Source organism: Haliotis rufescens, unplaced genomic scaffold (genome assembly GCF_023055435.1).
Source record: "Haliotis rufescens isolate VD_foot unplaced genomic scaffold, xgHalRufe1.0.p SCAF_17, whole genome shotgun sequence".
In the NCBI taxonomy this organism is placed as follows: Eukaryota; Metazoa; Mollusca; class Gastropoda; order Lepetellida; family Haliotidae; genus Haliotis; species Haliotis rufescens.
In genome coordinates this window covers 32440713-32459286 of record NW_025963857.1, presented here as the reverse complement: position 1 = coordinate 32459286, position 18574 = coordinate 32440713, and the positions used below count along the sequence as shown (strand labels likewise).

General features: G+C 41.4%; 1 protein-coding gene across 1 annotated transcript in view; it reads left to right on the top strand.

The window, feature by feature from the left end:
• LOC124142560 overlaps window positions 1–15340 on the top strand; it is a 138549-nt gene extending 123209 nt beyond the window's left edge. Inside the window, exons 20-21 of the mRNA XM_048397896.1 lie at window positions 13639–13812; window positions 14742–15340. Of these exons, the coding sequence (XP_048253853.1) occupies window positions 13639–13812; window positions 14742–15085 (518 nt within the window). The 3' untranslated portion in view covers window positions 15086–15340. The remainder of the gene's footprint in view (window positions 1–13638; window positions 13813–14741) is intronic.
• Window positions 15341–18574: the final 3234 nt, after the last annotated feature.

The following is an 18574-nucleotide window of genomic DNA, read 5'->3' as shown; positions in this document are numbered from 1 at the left end:
GGATGTGTCAGTGTGGACGGCATGTTTTACGTGTGCAATGTAGACAGTTGGTCATATCGATTTTATACCTGAAATGACAGGGGCTCCCTTAAATATTGTTCCTCGTATATTTCACGGCCGCCTTGATAAAACTTATAGTCCAAATATAGTCCACACACACTCTCTATGATATATAGTCGTTGGTACGTTACGACAAATATGCAATTAAAGCCACCTTAATTACTTTTGATAAGCTTCTTTACATCGATGTGATGCCTATTTATTGATATACGCACGAGAGAGCAGATGTTGGCTCTCACGGTTGACACAAATGTCATATTTCTGACAGCCAGAGCCTCTGATTCTCATTAAATACAGGAAAGAGCTCCATTTTCAACCCGTGTAAAAGCAAAGGCAGTTGATTTGCAGTAGATCATGGATTCTGTTTTATGCCTTCACTGGTTTCCACACAGTGCCATTCTTTGGTTGAAGAGGGAAGACAGTAAGTGAAACCACATTCTTAGTGTTCCTCTATTCGAAGCTGCTGTACTTCAACCGACAAGAGAAGCAACATACCAGGCTGTTAATGCAAGTTTATGTTTCCTGTTCACGTACTTCGATCTTCAAGTAAGAAGGGTTAAACTTAGGAGAGGAGTGGTGGCTGGGATTGCAAATTGGACCATCCTTCGAAAGGCTGCTCCGACTTTCCATGAACTTCTCAATCGTCGTTGTAAGAAATCCTTGTTTTGTGGTGAAACTACAGGAAAAAACACCAATGTCTTGTAATGAAAGTAAGAGATTGATGCCCGAAGAAACCAAGCTCAAAGTAACAACATTGTGACAGTCATGAGCACGTGCATGTGCATAGGGTGGCATGATAGATTTACCATTGTCACTCAGACTCGGTTGTGAGCAGATGCATATTGGCTTCTTGGAACCAAAACCTCAAAGACACTATATTAATCACATTTAATTAAGGAAGCAACATCATTGATCATGTGATGTTTGCAACGTGCCATGGGCATGTTGCCGGTGGGCGCATATTGTCCATGTAACTGCGTTACATGTTGTCCGTGGTAGAGTCACAAGGCAATACTATCGGGACATTAACATTGCATCACTCGTGGTGCCATCTGCACAACGTTTTGGGCAAAGTTTCATCTTCCAAGGTGCTAATGCACGTGCTCATCGGCCAATGTCCTTAAAAAGCAAAACATCCATGCCATGGCCAGAACTCCAGACCAGATTTTACCCCATTGAAAACGTCAGGGACGTCTTTGGCAGACGTGTACGTCACCGACAAAATCCACCCACCACTCTCAATGAACTCTTGCGTTGCCCTCACTAATGATGGAACTACATGAGTCAAGCTGACATTGGTCGACTCATCAGAAGCATGTCTCGAAAATTTGTGCATGCCTGGCCAACAGTGGTGGTTTTACCCGACATTTGTGATGTTGGCTGCAAAATGCAAACTTCAAATTTGCCCCCGACCTCTTTAACGATATCATTTGAACCCATAAGATTTGGTCGCCTACTGCCCAGCAGATATGATCACATCATTTGCCAATACCCTATCGATCAGAGGACATGTCTTGACGATTCCCACCAGTGTTTGGCATAGTATTATATTTTGCTGGCATTATACATTTGTATATTTAATTATGATCTTTACAAAATGAAACACATTATATGCTTTGTATGTCCTACTTTGCATTGACATGTATTCCAGTCGATTGTGGTCAACCTCCTGCAGTACCTTTCGCAGTGATAACCACCCAGCCATCATCTACGCACTACGCCTCCGGCAACGAGGCAGTGACATATGAATGTATAAGCGGATACACGAAGAGAAATGGCAAGGGGACGGGTTACTGTCATGCCAGCGGTTACTGGATCATCAACATTAAATGCACAGGTTAGTGAAAACGTGTGTTTTGTTTGTTTTTAACATCGAGCTAACTAAAGCAATATTCCACCTCTATAACGGCGGGCTGTAAATATATGAGTGGGACCAGACAAACCAGTGGCTGATATTATGAGCAACGTCCGACGCCGTCGGGGTACGACGTCACGCTATCAATCACGTCATCGAGCCTGATCACCCGATCATTTAATCGACTCGTACAAGACGACTAATTGTGACTTATTCTAATCAAGAACACAATGGGAAAATGAAACATGAAATAAAGGCAGGAATTCGAAACGAATGTGTTCCCTCCGTCACATATGACGGGTTGATGCAAATCCTGCAGACTCTCATCACGACTGACAGAAACGATGTATTGATCACCGTCACCAGCCGGCCGTTTGCGGTGCATTGAAGCATAATTGGTGAAAGTCGTATAAACCATGGTCATGACTTTTGGACGACTTGTTATCCGGGGAACTGGTGTTTGGATATCATGTTTAAATGTATGTCGTGGCAGGATAAATCTTCTAAGTGGCAACGACATTCTTTCCACACATATGTACAATATGGGTTTACTTCATGAGTTGTACGAATTAATCATTACGGCATCACGCATTTACCGTGAAACATAATGCGTCTAGAAACTTAACTTTTAGGACGATTCTAAGTAAACTAAGGATTTAATTATTCGTTATTTCGGATAGTAGTTGTTAATATGGACGAATTCAATGTAAACGGTACCGTTCGGATTAATGAGGGGTGTTTTATTACTCCATGCCTTGGTCTCATGGTGCATTGGTAATCATCTTGTTGACCACTGCACTGTGTATACGTACGCGTCAAACGGGTTCAGCGAATGCCTGATCAGTTTGACAGCTGCCGTAAAGGATATGGCTCATGCTTGGATCAACAAAAGTGACAGGATTTACTTATGAATACAATCTTGTCAGCTAATGATGACGGCATCAATAACAAGGCATCCATATCACACGCCATCCTTGCATGCTTACAGTTGAAGAAAAAAGTTATTACTTTGAAAACGATAGGATCCAATCCTAACTAGCCAAATGCATGTCATGGAGGAATAATGAAAGGTTTGGCATAAGCAATGCCTTAAAGTGAACTTGATGCCGTGGAAAAACAAAAGATAAAATTTAGCATAATCCCAGAACAACAAAAGCATCATCACTTTCACAGACATAGAGAAAACGGTTTTATAGGTTATGCTCTTGAAACGAACTCTACCTTCTTAATGATGTATTCAAAATGTCATATATTGAAGTTATCGAGAAATTGGCAGGACTTTGCAACATGTTCACAATTTCAAACAATGGCCACAACTCTGTAACATATTAATTCCCAATGCTGGGTTTCGAACTTAACCAAAATGCTTTATGTGTCCCTTCAAAAGGTCATCCTTATATCGGTGATGGTTTCTGAAGTAAGCTTGTTCTCAGTGAAGGTCCTGTATACTATGGTCATAACTTTGTACGATATTAATTTTCAGTAAGTTTTCGAACTCGATCATTATGTATAATGAGGGTACCAGCACCCTCTACCTTCAATCCCGAATACCATCAAAGTTTTCACTCTGAGTCTAATTTGCTCACCCCTGAATCCCGAATACAAATCTCAAAAGCACTAGTCAGAATTTATTCAGGCAGAATCGCAATCACAGACGGAAACCTATGAGACACGTTCCAAGGTGATAAAAAGGAGCATAATTATTGAAAGAAATATAGAAGAAATAAAATATCTAAAGAAATTGTTATTGTTTGTTAAATGTTGAATCGAATACGAGTTTAAATTTTAAATTGAACCCCGAATCCCACGTACCAAAAGGGGGTTGGCCGTCTCTATAATTTCCTTAAATGACGTATGCAAGTGTCATCCTTGTATTCTTAGAGGTTTCCGAACACAAACCTGTCTCTATTGAAGTGGGGCTGACGGAGCCGAAACCTTTATCGGCAGATTATTAATCTGTCCACATCATGCCTATGGTTCAACTTATTTCCTTCCCTTCACAGCTGATAAGAACCTCTCACACAGAAAACCCGTTTCTCTGTCCAACAACGACACCATTGACGTCTCACAACTGACGGACGGAAACACGTCATCGTGTACTGTACTACGGAATGTTACCGAGGCTACGTTTGTCATTGATCTGGGCAAAGATACTGAAGTGAGCGATGTCTCCATCACTTTTTATGGTAAGCGAAGTATAGCGGTGTTCAAATAAATGTACACATGCTCCTGTTTTTGGAGTTTAAAACTATATAAGAATGAAAAGTGTAACGTATACCAATGTTTAATAACAATAAGCTGGTATTATACAGTCTTCAATACCAAAGCGCGTGTTAATGTACTGTAGTTTCACAAGAAATATTGAAAACTCTCAACATCGCTGTGCTTACTAGTATTCAATGACATTGCATGTTGAGATAATAGGTTACAGAGACGTTATGCACCCACAATGATCCCTAGGAACCTTGTTGCTATGCTGACGTCACAGGGTATTGTTTCGCCGGTGTATCTTCAACAATATTTAAAAAATTACGTCATAGGGTATGGTGACGTATGGTAAAGTTTTCTGGAGCTGTGGCACGATTCACTATACTCGCTCCCTTGTAAAACCAATTGTTGAAACTCGTATACCACGCGATACCAGAACTATTCACATGGGAGTCCAGTGTTCTATATTTCTATAGAGGCAGAGATGCTCAAGAACGCCTATACGGACGTGTCAGTGCGACGTGATGGCTACCATGAATCTATCTGTGACCGGTCAACGTACATGTACACAACACGCCGCGCTGAGACCAAGAACGTCGTGTGCCCCTATTCCCCGGTAGGCAGATACGTTATTGTACACCACGTCGACGACGATGACGACCCAATAGCAGTTTGTGAAATTATGGTTCATGGGAGACCGTACACAGAGGGTGAATATGTTAATATTTTTGTTGCATTGACATATGATACCTATCGACATTTTAATGAATGATCAAATGATAATAATCATTGCTTATGCCACAGATCCAGATGCTGATGTGTCATTTCTATATATAAAAAAAGAAACAATGATAAGTCTCAATCCAACTATATGCATAGAACTAGTAAAGTTGCGACCTTCGTAACATTATTGACAAACAAAGCATCATCTTGAAATAAAATCTTGGTAGATATCAATCTCAGAGTTTGAATTGGTGAATATTGGTTTACACCGCTTTTAGCAATACAACAGCAATATCATACCGGGGAACACCAGAAATTGGCTTCACACATTGTACTCATGTTTGAAACAAACCCGGGCCTTGGGCGTGACGAGCGAACGCTTTAACCACAAGGCTACCCAACCGTCCCTTTAAAGTATGAAGTTGCTGAGGAAGGCAGTTTGCCGATAGAATACAATATAGCTCTTCAGCAGCCAATGCTTCTCTCCTAAAAGAGAGGACAACTTGGTTGTTTGTGGGGATCGTTGATCGTGTTGTTAACCAATGATGTTCCTGTCCCAGACTCGATTATTATCAGGCTATTGTGATAGACATATATTGAGATTATTCCTAAATGAGGTGTGATAATAGGTAGGTTTTACATCTATTCATCCTGGCAACACTATCGATGCAATACGAAAATGCTTCACATGACGAAAATGTGTCCACTATGTACATTATAAGAGCTTAATTCAATAAAACCAGTAAAGGTGGGGATTACTTTTTAGAATTGACAAATATGAATATGTACTATATATGAGAGTAAGGGATCTTGAAAATTATTCTTTATTTTTAAAGTCCTTGAGTGTTATGGATATGACAAACAAGCGAGCTTTAAAGGACACATGAACACGACAGTAGCAGGAATCCCTTGTCAAAGATGGGATTCCCAGAGCCCGCATGCGCACTCCCACACGGACATATCAAAGTTCCCGGATGATAACCTTGAGGACGCCGCCAACTACTGCAGGAACCCTGACGGAAAATACGGGCTCTGGTGCTACACCAACGACCCGGATGTTGAGTGGCAGTATTGCCCTGTCAGAAGCTGTGGTAGGTAGCATTAAGACATGAAGCTATTAACAGTGTTCATATTGCTGACTAACAATCCCGTTTCATACTACCCCTGCTTGTGATATAAAAGACAGCGATTTTCCTGTATTACCGATTTTGACCTTCATCTTCCTTATCTACCAATGACCAAATATATATATATATTAGCAGGAATCACGGATGATAACCTTGAGGACCCTGACGGAAAATACGGGCTCTGGTGCTACACCAACGACCCGGATGTTGAGTCGTTGGTGTAGCACCATATATATATGGTAAACATGAATTGAAAAGGGTAAATCACTATTTCGGTCGAACCTATCAATAGTGTAGCACAGTCGGCTACTATTAATTGTCACTACATTATTCATTATTCATTGGACTACAATTAAAGTACAGATCTGTACAGATCTCACTTATACGAACATCCCAAACCTATACCATGAATATGCTCATGAATATTCATATGTTATTCCTTTCACGGAAATGGTCCCGGAAAGGTTTAAGGTCATTAGTCATATATGCTTGTTCCGTTCAAGTTTAGACATAATTTCAGGTTCATTTGGCCCATAACTTATACATGATTAGATCGAGATGTTATATTGGTAAACGGAGAGTGAGTTCTATTTTTCTTGCTTTGTATCTATTGTAACAAAACTCTGTTATCGAATGAGAGTGATCAGCTGGTGACGGTATTGAAACTTCATGTACTTTGTGCATGTCGTTGTGCTCACGTGACACTAAATGGTTTATAAAGAATTTTTTCTATCAATATAGCAAAGAGAGAATAAATCTGTTATATATCTTGCTTTGCAATTTGTTTTACAAATATGGACCCCTAAGTCAATCTAATTATGCCCCTCAATTTACAAATGTGGGCCCCCTTGATGCAATCACTATGACGGGACAATGTGGGCCGCATGATAAATTGAGTATCATCAGCAAGTCAACCCAATTAACCTTTATATGCAAATGTGAGCCCACTTGTTTCGATCACCATATATGACAGGAAAAAAGTATGCCCACATTTTAAAAATGATTATCAGCATTAAACAAACTAAATAATGTGCCTATGACTCTAAACATACCACAAATTTAAAATATTTTATTATGTTCCTCTTTCTGTAGCTATCTCTTCCCATAAAATTAACGTGGACCCGCATTTGGGAAAAAACTAATATTCACGGGTTTTAAATGTTATTGGCAGAAAACGTATTACATGCAGCAGCGTGACTTACGCCGTTTTATTCCAAAATTCGAACACAATGGAAAGAGCTATATACATGTACGTTTAATTAGAGTAACCCCCTTTCCCAATATGAAACATGATGTGGTGTTAGTGGTTTCAGCTATTTTGCAAAACTATTGTGACAAACTGACTGTCATATATATGCATTTTGGTAAACATGCGATTATATACTGAACCTGTAATTAGTTGCAAAAATGGCTAACACTGTTGCTTGAGGGGTACTATAAATAGATATTATTAAATGCCCAAACATGTACGTGTGACGTTTATTGAAACGAGTGCAAAACCTTTTGAATTTCTCGAATGAGGTATCATTTGCCTTATTTTGATCAATATGGATAGTCCTCGATTATCTGTATCGTCGTATCATCTACATGTATATGATTCGAAGAATAGAGACTTAATTTAAGGTTCTCAATATATTTATTCCCAATGGGACGTTTCGGAACAGATCCTTGTACCTTTATCACTTCTTCAGCTCAGTCATATTATACATCTCAGTGTAAATTTAAACCTTTTTTGCAGTAGGGTTTTGCACATGAGGACGAAGTCGAAATTTTGTTGTTGGTGGCATTTTTTGCATTGAGTGTTCACATTTGTATGAATCAATGTTAAGATACGTTTGAGTGAGTAAAAGCGTTATACTCTTATGTCAAATGCGACGAAGCATCTTTCGAATTTCTTCTTATACGTTCCATTCAAACGTTCCCCTCTTCAGATAGACTGTGTTTGCAAGATGACAAAGACTTTACATACAGAGGACATATAAAACAAACATCATCTGGTGCCAGCTGTGTTAAATGGAATGTGGCAGACATCCCCTTCAGGAAAAATAGTTATTTCCCCAACTCTAGGAGGAATTCTGCAAAGTGTGGCAACCCAGTACTCTCCCAGAGTCGCCCTTGGTGCTACACGTCCACGGACGCAAGTCAATATGGTCTTTGTGACATCCCAACGTCGTGCCGTAAGTCAGCCTAGTCCAACGTAACAATCATTACACTACTAAAACTTACCCTCACAATGAAAACATAAAAATGAAGATATTGAATCAAACATACACACGGAAGTTTCAGATTGAATCTGTGTGAACTGTAATTTCGACAGTGGTAAGGTCATGGTCAATGACATTTGACGGTGTGCGTCCCTCTATTTTCAGACACCTGTCATGTTAACTGCACTCTCGGTTTTAAGCCCCCCCCCCCCCCCCCCCCCCACACACACACACACACACCTCCCTTATTCAAAATCCTGGATATACGCCTCTGCTACATTTTAGCATCATGAGTTTTACATGCAGTTTATACAGTTTTGCTTTGGTAGTATATGAACGTCATACAAAATGTATGATTTGTCATGTTTTTAATTTAGCGACATTTAAAATACAAGATATATGTTTTTCGGAAACACCTTGTATCGTCATTATTTGTTAATGATTCATAGACATATAGTCATATATATATATTAGTCAACGATGTATATCGAGGTACTTACTGAAGCAAAAATTACAAGGAAACCAACATGATATATTTCAGCCAACAATTTATGGCTTTTAACATTATTTGTCATAACATTACAAGATCTGTCCTACTTAAAACTGACATCAGTACTTTCCTTTTGATGCCCTTTCCACAGCCACAGCTGCAGAGATGTCACGAGGTCATTGGGTCCTTGACGCTCACCAGACACTGGACGATCTCTTACCGTCCACCGAGTGCTTAGTGTGGAACACGCTGTACACAGCTGCTGGTACATTCAGTGGAACCTGGGATGAAGCCTTTACACCTAAACTCTACCGAAACACTTTCACCTCGAAACGTGTATGCCATGAAGAAAAGGTGTTTAATACAACCATTCTGTGCTTCAATATTACTGAATCTGGAACAATTTGGAAGGCTGGTATTTTGGAGTGCGGTAAGTTGAGTGAGTGAGTGAGTGAGTGCGTCAGTCAGTCAGTGAGTGAGTCAGTGAGTGAGTCAGTGAGTGAGTTTGGCGCCGCCATGAACAGTATTCGGTTAAATAACCTGATCATTGAGTGTGAGCTTGATGTGGAAAAAACACCCGGCGTGACTCAGATCTTGCCACTTTGGTGAAACTCACTGGTATGGGTAGGGTGCTGAAACACTAACTAACGGGGAAACGAAAGTAAGAACCCATGTTTGATGGTGGTTCAACATGGTGGTTCGATGGTGATGTATTTCACACGGGTGTCAGAGTTGTGTTTTGGACCTCACGTTTGCAGTGTTTCGGTGACTATTTACAGCCTGGTAACGTTTGTATTTTTTTGTATTGAAAATCATTTATTAAGTGTATTCTTTCTGTTGCCCGGTAGTTGAAGAACCAGGATTAGAATTGTGAAATGTAAGATAAGATATTGTTTTATCTAGACGTGACGTTTAAGAACTTGGTTTTCACATTCTCTCAAATTAGGTCGCCCCTTTCATGTAGTTTGAGTATAAGTAACCTACAGAAGAGTACAGGGTGGTCCATAATGAAGGGACTCTTTGAATATCACAACAATAATGATGCCAATTTGCTGGTGGACCTTGGTGACTTTTTTTATGTTACATGAGTTTAGACCCGTGAAGATCCGGGGTAGAATAGGTCTTCAGCAACCCATGCTTGTCGTATAAGGCGACTATGCTTGTCGTAAGAGGCGACTATCGGGATCGGGTGGTCAGACTCGCTGACATGGTTGGTGCATGTCATCGATCTAAATTGCGTAGATCGATGCTCAAGAACCACTGGATTGTCTGGTCCAAACTCGATTGTTTACAGACCGCCGTCATATAGCTGGAATATTGCTGAGTGCGGCGTTAAACAACCAACCAACCAACCAACATGAGTTTAATCACTACTATTGTATTACATGTGCCAATACTTTTACTTCTCCACCCTCGGTCCACAGTGCACTGCGGATCTCCCCATGGTGTAGATAACGCTACCGTCTCCATCTCCTCCAAACTGCTGAATGGAACAGCAACATACACATGCGTAACAGGATATGAACATGCTTCCGGATCAAATAAGGTCACATGTCTCAAAACAGGCCAATGGGAGGTTCCTGACATGGTCTGTTTAGGTGTGTATATCCATTGGTCATATTGTACATCTTTGAAGTGTTGACTCAGTTAAAAATTGTACAATTGTTCAACGCGTCACAAGCTGATACTTTGTAGTTTATTAAGTGTGAGTTGGTTTAATGCTGCTTTCAATTATATCACAGGGCGTTGACCAGCTGTGGAAGGAAAGTAATGCAGGTCTTAGATATTTTCCACTTTGCTGAGCACAAACAAACCAAGAAACATAATCAGGGCAAACCCTGATTTGAACCCACGATTATAAGTGGCTGATACCCGCTTATAGGTTACAGGCCACCCGTGTCCACACTGTAGTTTATTAAAATACACATGCATGTTATGGTACCCAAGGAACAAGAACACTGCTGACGTCAATATTGATTAAGAAATATGTAAGGTCGTTGGTTGCTGGTTGTTAGAACCCTTGTCCTTCACCTAAACTCTTCGACTGTCTTCCAATCGACTGTGGTGTTCCTCCTTCAATTGACCACACAGATATCGACGTTAACTCGACATGGCTGGGGCAGATTGCTATTTATTCCTGCCATGACGGGGCACGGGGGGGGGGGGGGGGGGGGGGGGGGGCACGGGCACGGGTGGCCCAGTCGTCTAAAGCGCCGCTATTCGCTGTGCAGAGTTGTGTCCCTTGGGCACGCCAGAAACCTATGATTGTGGGTTCGAATCCCGGTTCGCCCCGATTATGTTTCTAGGTTTGTCAGCACCATACCCGTGCTCGTGGGTTTCACTGAACTGGTAAACGTCTAAGACCTGCATCACTTCGGGCTTTCCTCCCACATTAAGCTGACACGCCGCGATATAACTGGAATACTGTTAAAAGCGGCGTTAAACCCAACTCACTCCTGCCATGACGGCTATGAGCACAATTCTGGGTCTGACCAGGTCAGTTGTCTTGACACAGGCGCATGGGAAGTCACCGATATGACATGTGGAGTACGACACACAATTGTGAATAAAACATTCATCCATATTATCATGATCACAAGCAATAGGTAATAGGTGTTAACGCATCGAAATATAGAGAATAACAAATAAACAAAACAATACCATGCACATCGCAGGCTACTTGTATGTCTGGTCAGTTCCTCATATAAAACAACAAGACTGTTTGGCAAGTGGGACCACTTCAACGTTCTAATGGCCAACATTCCCATTATGTTAAATAAATAAATTCCCTTCCACCGATTTACCCACCTGAACTAGAAATAAAAGACGACAAGTGAAACCTCCTCATCAGTTTCATGTTAAGATCATGCACAATGATTTTGAGTGACAAACAAACCACCAGAATACTGAATGACAAGAGGAATTTAACGTGCCTGAACGTCTATGGGTGTTAGTGTCTTTTGGCGTCGTTTGATATGACTCGGCCGGTGATCGAAATGATCAAACCACAGACCTTCCACTCTCAAGGCAGAAGCTCTCTCCACTAGACCATGGAGGAGGACTCAGCCAACCATGTCATTTCATGAATCACTATTGTATCAACACACTGTGGTCATTATCAAAACCTTGTCTCAGATTTCAATCTTTGGATTCATCCCTTGGCATCTTTTGTTAAATCAATCATGTGTTAATTGATGCCAGAGCTGAAAAATGTCACTTAAAATATCACATTCAAAACGTTCAAGAAACTATTTGTCACGTGACCCATGAAGATCCGGGGTCGAAAAGGTCTTCAGCAACCCATGTCGTAAGAGGCGACTGACGTGATCGGGTGCTCAGGCTCGCTGACTTGGTTGAAGCATATCATCGTGTCACAATTGCGTGGATCGATGCTCATGATGTCAATCACTGGACTGTCTGGTTGGTTGGTTGGTTGGTTTGTTGTTTAACGCCGCACTCAGCAATATTCCAGCTATATGACGGCGGTCTGTAAATAATCGAGTCTGGACCAGACAAGCCATTGATTAATATCATGAGCATCGATCCACGCAATTGGGATCCATGACATGCATCAACCAAGTCATCGAGCCTGACCACCCGATCCCAGTAGTCGCCTTTTACGACAAGCAAAGTCGCCTTTTACGGCAAGCATGGGTTGCTGAAGACCTATTCTACCCCGGAATCTTCACGGGTCTGGACTGTCTGGTCCAGACTCGATTATTTACAGACCGCCTTCATATAGCTGGAATATTGCTTCGTGCGGCGTTACACAACAAAGAAAGAAAGAAACAAACAAATATTTCTCACGTTATATATTCATCTCGAAAAATAGTAAACCACCATCGTGTCATAGCGACTGAGTATAGTAGGTCACACCAATTCAAGCATCATTCCAGTCATATCACCTAATATGATAAACCTCTCTAAATTAGAACAACTAAACCTTGGCCATTAGTTATGTCCTCTCTGTTGATGTGTGTTATTTAGAAACAGGAATATAGAACCAACATCTGTCCCTGATTGTAGTTAGAGTCTTAACCTACTTGGTAGAAATGCCTGTTTAAAAGAGGTATAACATAGTTGTCTCTGCCTTCGAAGTCTTTGCACATTTGACGGTATGTTGCAGTTAACTGTGGAGACCCACCTTCAATAAACAGGACCGAGGTCTCGAGTACCAATGGGTTCGTCAGCGAGACTGTTGAGTACACGTGTAAACCAGAGTATGCACACGTTTCAGGATCAACCTCCATCACCTGCCTTGATACAGGGAAATGGGAAGATGCGGGGATACATTGTGAAGGTACACATGAACATAGCCCTATAAACATGACATCATATTTCCATGTTTAGACAAAACTTTCGAAATATGACATCATCTTTAGAAATAAACTCTTCTTTTCGTTACTGGCATGAAATAGAAACATCTAAAATGCTATCGCTGAAAAAACTAATTTAAGTTATATTATCTGGATATGAGCTCTACTTGTAATGAGACATTGACAATAATGTTCCACAAGAACTGACAGAAGTATGAACCGATTGCAGTATTATGAAGAGGGAACACGTGTAGCCTCGTTGTCAAAGGAGCCGTATTTCCCTGTGCTGAGATTCGTCCCTGAGACGTACCAGAATCCTATTGTCGTAGGATGGCTCTGATTATGATTTTAGGTTTGGAAGTACCATACCCCTGTCCGTGGCATTCACCAGGTGTGGTAACCACACACACTAAGCTGACACGCCGTGATATCAGTGTAATACTGTTACTGTTCAACCAAACTCACTCGATAGAAATATGAGAATACCGAGAAAACGTTTCACATGATTCTAAAAGGCATAGACGGACAGATGGTATCTCATGACACATTCGTGCAATTGTAGGCATAATTATGTTTTATTATGTTTTAATGTACTGCATGCATGAATGTTGAATGCCTTGTCAGTAAAACCACCATGTATCTGTGTTACTTGTAGTCGACTGCAGCAGTCCACCGGTTGTTGCCAACACTGTTGTGATCACTGACAATACAACACTGAACAGCACCGCGTTGTACATTTGCACTCCTGGTTTTACACACGTCACTGGATCTAACAACATCACGTGTCTGAACACAGGTGTCTGGGAGACTCCCGTAATAGAGTGTGTAGGTGAGTGCCCTGGTGCGTATAAGTGAGTGTCATGGAGCGTGTAGTGAATCACATGCAGCGTGTAGGTGAGTATCATGGAATATGTAGGTAAGCGTCTTTATTAGTAAGGTGAGCGTCATAATGAGTATAGGTGAGCGTCATAGGTAGTTAGGGAAGCGTCATTATACGTCTAGGTGAGCGTCATAAGTAGTTAGGGTAGCGTCATTTTTAGAGAAGGTGGGCGTCATAAGTAGTTAGGGGATTGCATAATGCAGGTGAGCCTCATAGGTAGTTAGGAAAGCGTTATTTTTCGTGAAGGTGAGCGCCATAGGTAGTTAGGGAAGCTTCATTATACGTGTAGGTGAGCGTCATAAGTAGTTAGGGAAGCGTGATTTTCCGTTAAGGTGAGCGTCAAAGGCAGTTAGGGAAGCGTCAATTTTTCGTGAAGGTGAGCGTTATGGGCAGTTAGGGAAGCGTCATTTTTCGAGACAGTGAGCTTCATAGGTAGTTAGGGAAGCGTCATTATACGTGTAGGTGAGCGTCATAGGTAGTTAGGGAAGCGTGATTTTTTCGTGAGGGTGAGCGTCATAGGTAGTTAGGGAAGCGTCATTATACGTGAAGGTGAGCGTCATAGGTAGTTAGGGAAGCGTCATTATACGTGTAGGTTAGCGTCATAAGTAGTTAGGGAAGCGTCATTTTTCGTCAAGGTGGGCGTCATAGGAAGTTAGGGGATTGCATAATGCAGGTGAGCGTCACAGGTAGTTAGGGGAGCGTCATAATACATGTAGGTAAGCGCCATACGACAATAGCTCTGTCCCCTATATAACAGCACCAGCATTTTGTTTAGTTTTCATGGTCAGAGTTTATTTTTTGTCATTTTTTATTCGATAAGTCGTAAGAACAATATGAAAATGTCCATGTCAGAAACATATCAATTTCTCTTGTTCCAGAAATCTCGTTACCCTTGACGATGACGTCGCCAACACCCACAGCATTACCAGTGACTAAATACGAAAGGACAACCTATGAAGCATGTACTTGTCGATGCCTCCACAAAGAACAAGTGGACCAGGAAGACATTGTGAAACAAATAACCAAAACTCTTATTTTGAACACAAATAGCTTGAAATCCTACACAATGACAAAGGGAAGTCTTGCAGACGAGAGAAAATCATCTAAAGGAATAGCTTACATCGCGATGTCAGTGATGGGGCTTCTGTTCGGAGTGGTATTTCTGTCTGATATGTACTATTTCATAAACGGAATAACGGGATATTATAGCGCCCGTCGATGATGATCACGCAGCTATTGTCGGTCGGACGTATTACTATCTACTTGTGAAACGTGATAATAAGGGTTGGGTTAAGTAGCATGGCTTAGGCCACAAGGATACTGTGTTGAACACGGAGGTGCGAGTGGTACAACCTTTTTAAACCACTGCCGACTTTTACTCGTTAACATTGTTACGTAATATATAAGATGCAATAGCGGTCTGTTACTTTACGCGTAGATATGTCTGATGCCATGGTTGTAAATAAGCTTTTCTTAATTAATTCTACAGTCACATCAACACATCATCTGATGTTTGTTTGTTTGTTGTTTAACGCCGCACTCAGCAATATTCCAGCTTTTTGACGGCGGTCTGTGAATAATCGAGTCTGGACCAGGTAATCCAGTGATTGATATCATTAGCATCAATCCGCGCAATTAGGATACAATGACATGCATCAACCAAGTCAGCGAGTTTAAACACCAGATCCCGTTAGTCGCCTCTTAAGACAAGCGTAGTCGCCTGTTATGGCAAGCATGGGTTGCTAAAGACCTGTTCGACCCCGGGTCTTCATGGGTCGAGCATCTATCTACGCAATTGGGATACAATGACATGCTTAAACCAAGACAGCAAGCCTGACCACCCGTTTACAGTCGGCTCTTACGACAAGCATAGTCGCCTCTTAGAGCAAGCATGGGTTGCTGAAACCTATTCTCTGTCCGGATCCAGGCACTTGTAGACCATGATACAAATTATCCCTATATATACATCTTTCACAATGACATTGGGCACAATGGATCTGCACAATTCATAACCGTACTAATATTTCAAAATTGTCCCTAAATACATGTATCATATTTCACATTTCCAGTGGGGCCAAAAAGGCATTTAACCAGCTCGTCGTGTGACATTTCTAGTAGACAACGACCGCCTCCGTGGTCTAGTGGTCTAGAAGGTCCGGGGTTCGATCCCCGACCGCGTCATACCAAAAGACGTTAAAATATGGTACTTGTTGTTACCCTGTCTGGCGCTCGGCATTAAGGGGATAAAACAAGGACTGGTCGGCTCGGAGTCAGTATACTGTGTCTGAGTTGGGGTATTCATGTTAAACTGCGGCATGGTATCTCAGTGAGCTAGCACTTTAAATCGGCATCAGTCCGGACTAGTACAAGCAGCCACACACACACGTGTATGCACGTCGCTATATAAGTGCAATAATCTTGGACGCGACGTTAAACCCCATTACACCTCACCTCTAGTAGACAACGTGACCTTTATTTTTACCACCCCTTAAATCATATATCAATGTGAACTCCGTTTGCCTTGATATCCAAGCATTGCTAAGACCGCATTTTATAATGATGCCCGAAGGTATTCCGCGTTGGATTAGGACCCCAACTCCCCATGCTTCGTGTATGAGCCAATGTAAGTAATATACGGAACTGGTGGTCAGGCTTTGAGACTCTGCTGATTGCGTCTCGTACTGATTGCGTATATCGATGCTCATAATGAACCCCACCTGTTTGCCTACATGTTGTTCAACGCAATAATTGTGGCCCCGTGCCGTTTTCAGGTAGTTAGCTCTTGGGATAATGATGAACAACATCGGTATCACGGTCCCGGAACATTTATTACAAACCTGCTCTGACACCACAAGCACAATAACCAGTAGGGTTTCCAGCACAAACCAACATGTGGTGAACGGACTTCCAACTCAACCCCCAGGCGTTTCCTCCGAGCGGCACATCCTGCTCGCGTTGTCCATGCACAAACAGTCGGAATATCAGACTACCTAATTATATCTACACGAAGCAGCACATTTTATACAGTTAAATGAACGTTAAACACGTACACATAAACATTACAATTGCTCATGTAACGGAAGTGGATTTAGAAAATATGTGATAGGGTTAAGAAGATAACAACGAGGAGGGTCCTGGTAGACTTAAACTGTTACATGTATAAGGATTGGGTAATAATTGGCTGATTGACAAGAAACCATAAACACAGAACAAATTATGGTTGACCTTAATGATATTATACAATATGAGTGAGTGAGTTGTGTTTAACGCCGCTTTTAACATTATTCCAGTTATATCACGGCGTTTGTACAATATGAATCCAACGTAGGGACTATTTTGAGAAACGTGTGACCGTAGCTGAAATATTCTGGACTCCGTCGATTAACAGCATTCAATCACTCACTCAATTAATTGATTCCGTAAAATGTGAAGATCCGGGTTAGAATTGATGTTCAGCAACCCATGCTTGTCGGAAGCGGCGACTAAGGCTCGCTGACCTGGTTGATGGATGTCAACACACACCCAAACAATTGATGCAGACAAACGATTTGTAAACTCAGTTTATTCAGACAATACCTTTGAACCTGAAAAATATCAAATAAAACAATAAGTTTTAACGAACACCTGGTTGCCACAATAGGAAATTCTATCTGCTGTGTCCGTATCAAATACAACATGGCCACGCATTACAGTTCGTTCTAAAACCAAATGAATAATTGTTAGCAAGTTGATGCGGTTGTGAAATGAAAGCGTGGGCTTCTGGGATTTAGTATTTTCATCATGAAGGATATAATCCGCTGGCTCATACATAGCAGCATATTTGGTGTCACATGTCATAATGGGAGCCCTTGAAAAATAACTGTAGCATGTTAAAAGGTGTGAGGTGATGGGGGATGGTAATGGATCGTTAAGGAAATAGCCATGACCTTATTTCCCTTGCATGACTGGTCTGCCAGGACGTTTGCAAATGAATAGAGTGCATAATCAGATCATTGATGCATTAATCCCCATAATTACAAACAAGAAACAAATACTGACATCCGCGAGCACAGACGGATCATCTTCTATCTCTGACAATAAAGCAACCTTGGATGATGATATCCATTTTACAAAGTACTAATGCATTAATAAACAATTTAGACCCCATGCAAAGTTTCCTTACAACAGTCCGAATGTGTTATTCTGTAAACAGTGCGGTAGGAAATCTTTAACATGCATTCGACCGCCTCCGTGGTCTAGAGGTAGAGCGTCCGCCGGAGAGAGGAAGATCCGGGGTTCGATCCCCGGCCGCTTCATACCAAAAGACGTTAAAAGATGTCCTGTCTGGCGCTCGGCATTAAGGGGCTAAAACAGGGATTGGTCCGACAATGTCTGAGTGGGGTATTTTTTTAGACTGCGACATGGTATCTCAGTGGGCTAGCACTTTAAATCGGCATCAGTCCAGAATAGTACAAGCAGCCACACACACACGTGCATGCACGTCGCTATATAAGTGCAATAATCTTGGACGCTACGTTAAACACCATGGCGCTTCATCTTTAACATGCATTCAAATAAATATGATAAAACAAAACTGTCTTGCTAAATGTTCGTAATATACAATTATGGTATTTCCATTCAATAAACCCCAAATGTATTTTAGTATGACAAAGACATGCACAGGCTAATAATTCTCGTCTAAGGTAATTCCGGAACCACTTACCCAACTGTC